Here is a 2222-nt window from a genome sequence, read left to right as displayed (position 1 = left end):
CAAACGTCATACCACACCTTTCCATCATCATCGATAGTGACGGAGCAAGGGGTTCAATGGGAGCAGAGTTACCTACAAGAAATTCGCACATACGAGTAACAATGCCATTCGGTGAATGCTACTGCCTCGTTCGAGATGTTCCCGAGTAAAGTCCCGTAGGCCTCGAACTCTTCTGCGGTGACGGTCAGTTTCCAGTCTGATATCACGTAATCAATGATCCACAAAAGGGCGAATAATGTTCCTCATTACTTATGAGTCTGAGAAATCCCTCCTCAAGGGAGTTAAGCTCAGCCAAGCGGATCCCTGCGAACTTTGCATAATTCGCATTGCTATAATAACAGTCATCATAGAACTTGATGGAGACCAGGAGTGCTGATAGTAGCAATCTAATAGAGCACCAAATTCAGAGAGAGTCCGCGCTGCGCACAGAGAAGGATACCTGTGAATACTGTATGAGTTGATCCTGAATGTTTCGCGCCGCCCTAGCTTAACTCTGTCGATGTAAATGAGAGCGATGATAAAGAAGATGGTAGAACACTGAGCAGGAAGAACTGCTAGTTTTAGCAGACAGAATAGGGGACACCTCATCGAGTAGTGATAGCAGTAGCAACGATAGCAGTAGTAACGATAGCAGTAGTAATAATAGTATTAGTAACAACAGCAGTAGTAACAATAGCAGTAGTAACTATAGTATTAGTAACAATAGCAGTAGCAACAATAGCAGTAGTAACAATAGCAGCAGCAACAGTAGCAGTAGTAACAATAGCAGTAGCAACAATAGCAGTAGTAACAATAGCAGCAGCAACAGTAGCAGTAGTAACAATAGCAGTAGCAACAATAGCAGTAGTAACAATAGCAGTAGTAACAATAGCAGTAGTAACAATAGCAGTACCAACAATAGCAGTAGCAACAATAGCAGTAGTAACAGTAGCAGTAGTAACAATAGCAGTACCAACAATAGCAGTAGTAACAATAGCAGTACCAACAATAGCAGTAGCAACAATAGCAGTAGTAACAATAGCAGTAGTAACAATAGCAGTGGTAATAGTAGTAGTGATAGTAATAGTAATAGTAGTAGGAGTAGTAGCAGTGATAGTGGGTATAGATACCTACATTAAATTTCCTAGCAAGACGTCTTAGATAAGTTCCCAAAGGGATAGTTGGCACATTGACAGCATGAAAGCGTGTAAGCACCCCTGGTCCAAAGACTTCTGACACCATCATCATTATCATCAGCATCATAGACATGGATACTTACCACCATCCGCCTCGCTCTGTTGAATAGTTATAGTCAACGCTGTGATGATTGCTGATAAGAATTTCACCTACACAATCTCGAGTGAACAATCTCGACTGAGTACCCAACACTTACCGCAGACGTCGGATTCATAATATTCTCCTTCGGGTCTCCATTTTCTTGTATGATGCGTTGTTGTTGATGATGATACCCATCATTCATAACCTCCACCTGGTAAGTCGTGCACGGGACTTCGCGATTACGAAACTTCAGCGATTGGCGCGTAACATCATCGCATGTAGTAGAGACATCAGATCGACCAGATCGCGGCGAGACTGATTGATCGGACGATGACGACAAAGACAGGACGAGAGGCATTCTCAGGACAATTCCTAGAAAATGTTATTCACGAACAACACCCTAACTAAACACATTCTTCATTGGTACAAGTAAATTCACTTATGCATGTCTCAGGAAACGGGGGAGCCTTCTGGGGGCAAGCCACTACACAGCCTTGTCCTAGTCGTACTGTAATCTAGTACAGGGATGATGAGAACGAACCGATACCTTCGTCTACAATATTTTCAATGCAAATTAATTTTTCACCCATTTCGTTGATGATTTACTTTTTTCGTGAACTTTTTCAAATACCAAAAATAGATTAGCATTATATCCGGTCGATTTAAAAGTCCAGGAGTTTCATTTAGCCACAGAAACAATTTTCAATCTCACGTCCTTCCGTCACAAAACACCAGATATAACACTGAGTTGTGCTTTTTCGCCAATACGACCAATACGCAGTGCGGCAAATGGATGATCGTTAAGGCCTTGAGAAAGATACCCCGCCTTAGTTTGAGTAACGCTATACAGCAGCCCAGATCCTCCCGCTGAGCTCGGAGGCATTTATAATACAGTTCGGGCAAACGAAGTATATCGGGAGAGTTAACGGAAATCGGCGATTGAATATATGCTCGCCTACCTCAGC

The 2222-nt window shown here is 42.5% G+C and overlaps 1 protein-coding gene across 1 annotated transcript; it reads right to left on the bottom strand.

Annotated features, from left to right (window-relative positions):
- Nucleotides 1-222: 222 nt before the first annotated feature.
- Nucleotides 223-1211, bottom strand: Pmar_PMAR028605 (conserved hypothetical protein; the record flags this gene model as incomplete). The annotated part of the gene is made up of 3 exons (XM_002788373.1): nt 223-386; nt 440-537; nt 1114-1211. Coding segments are annotated over 3 exons (360 nt in total), but the record flags the coding sequence as incomplete, so codon positions are not given.
- Nucleotides 1212-2222: the final 1011 nt, after the last annotated feature.

Source organism: Perkinsus marinus, assembly GCF_000006405.1.
Source record: "Perkinsus marinus ATCC 50983 genomic scaffold scf_1104296928256, whole genome shotgun sequence".
NCBI classification, from domain to species: Eukaryota; Perkinsozoa; order Perkinsida; family Perkinsidae; genus Perkinsus; species Perkinsus marinus.
The sequence above is the reverse complement of the archived record's forward strand: the minus strand, read 5'-3'. Positions and strand labels throughout refer to the sequence as shown.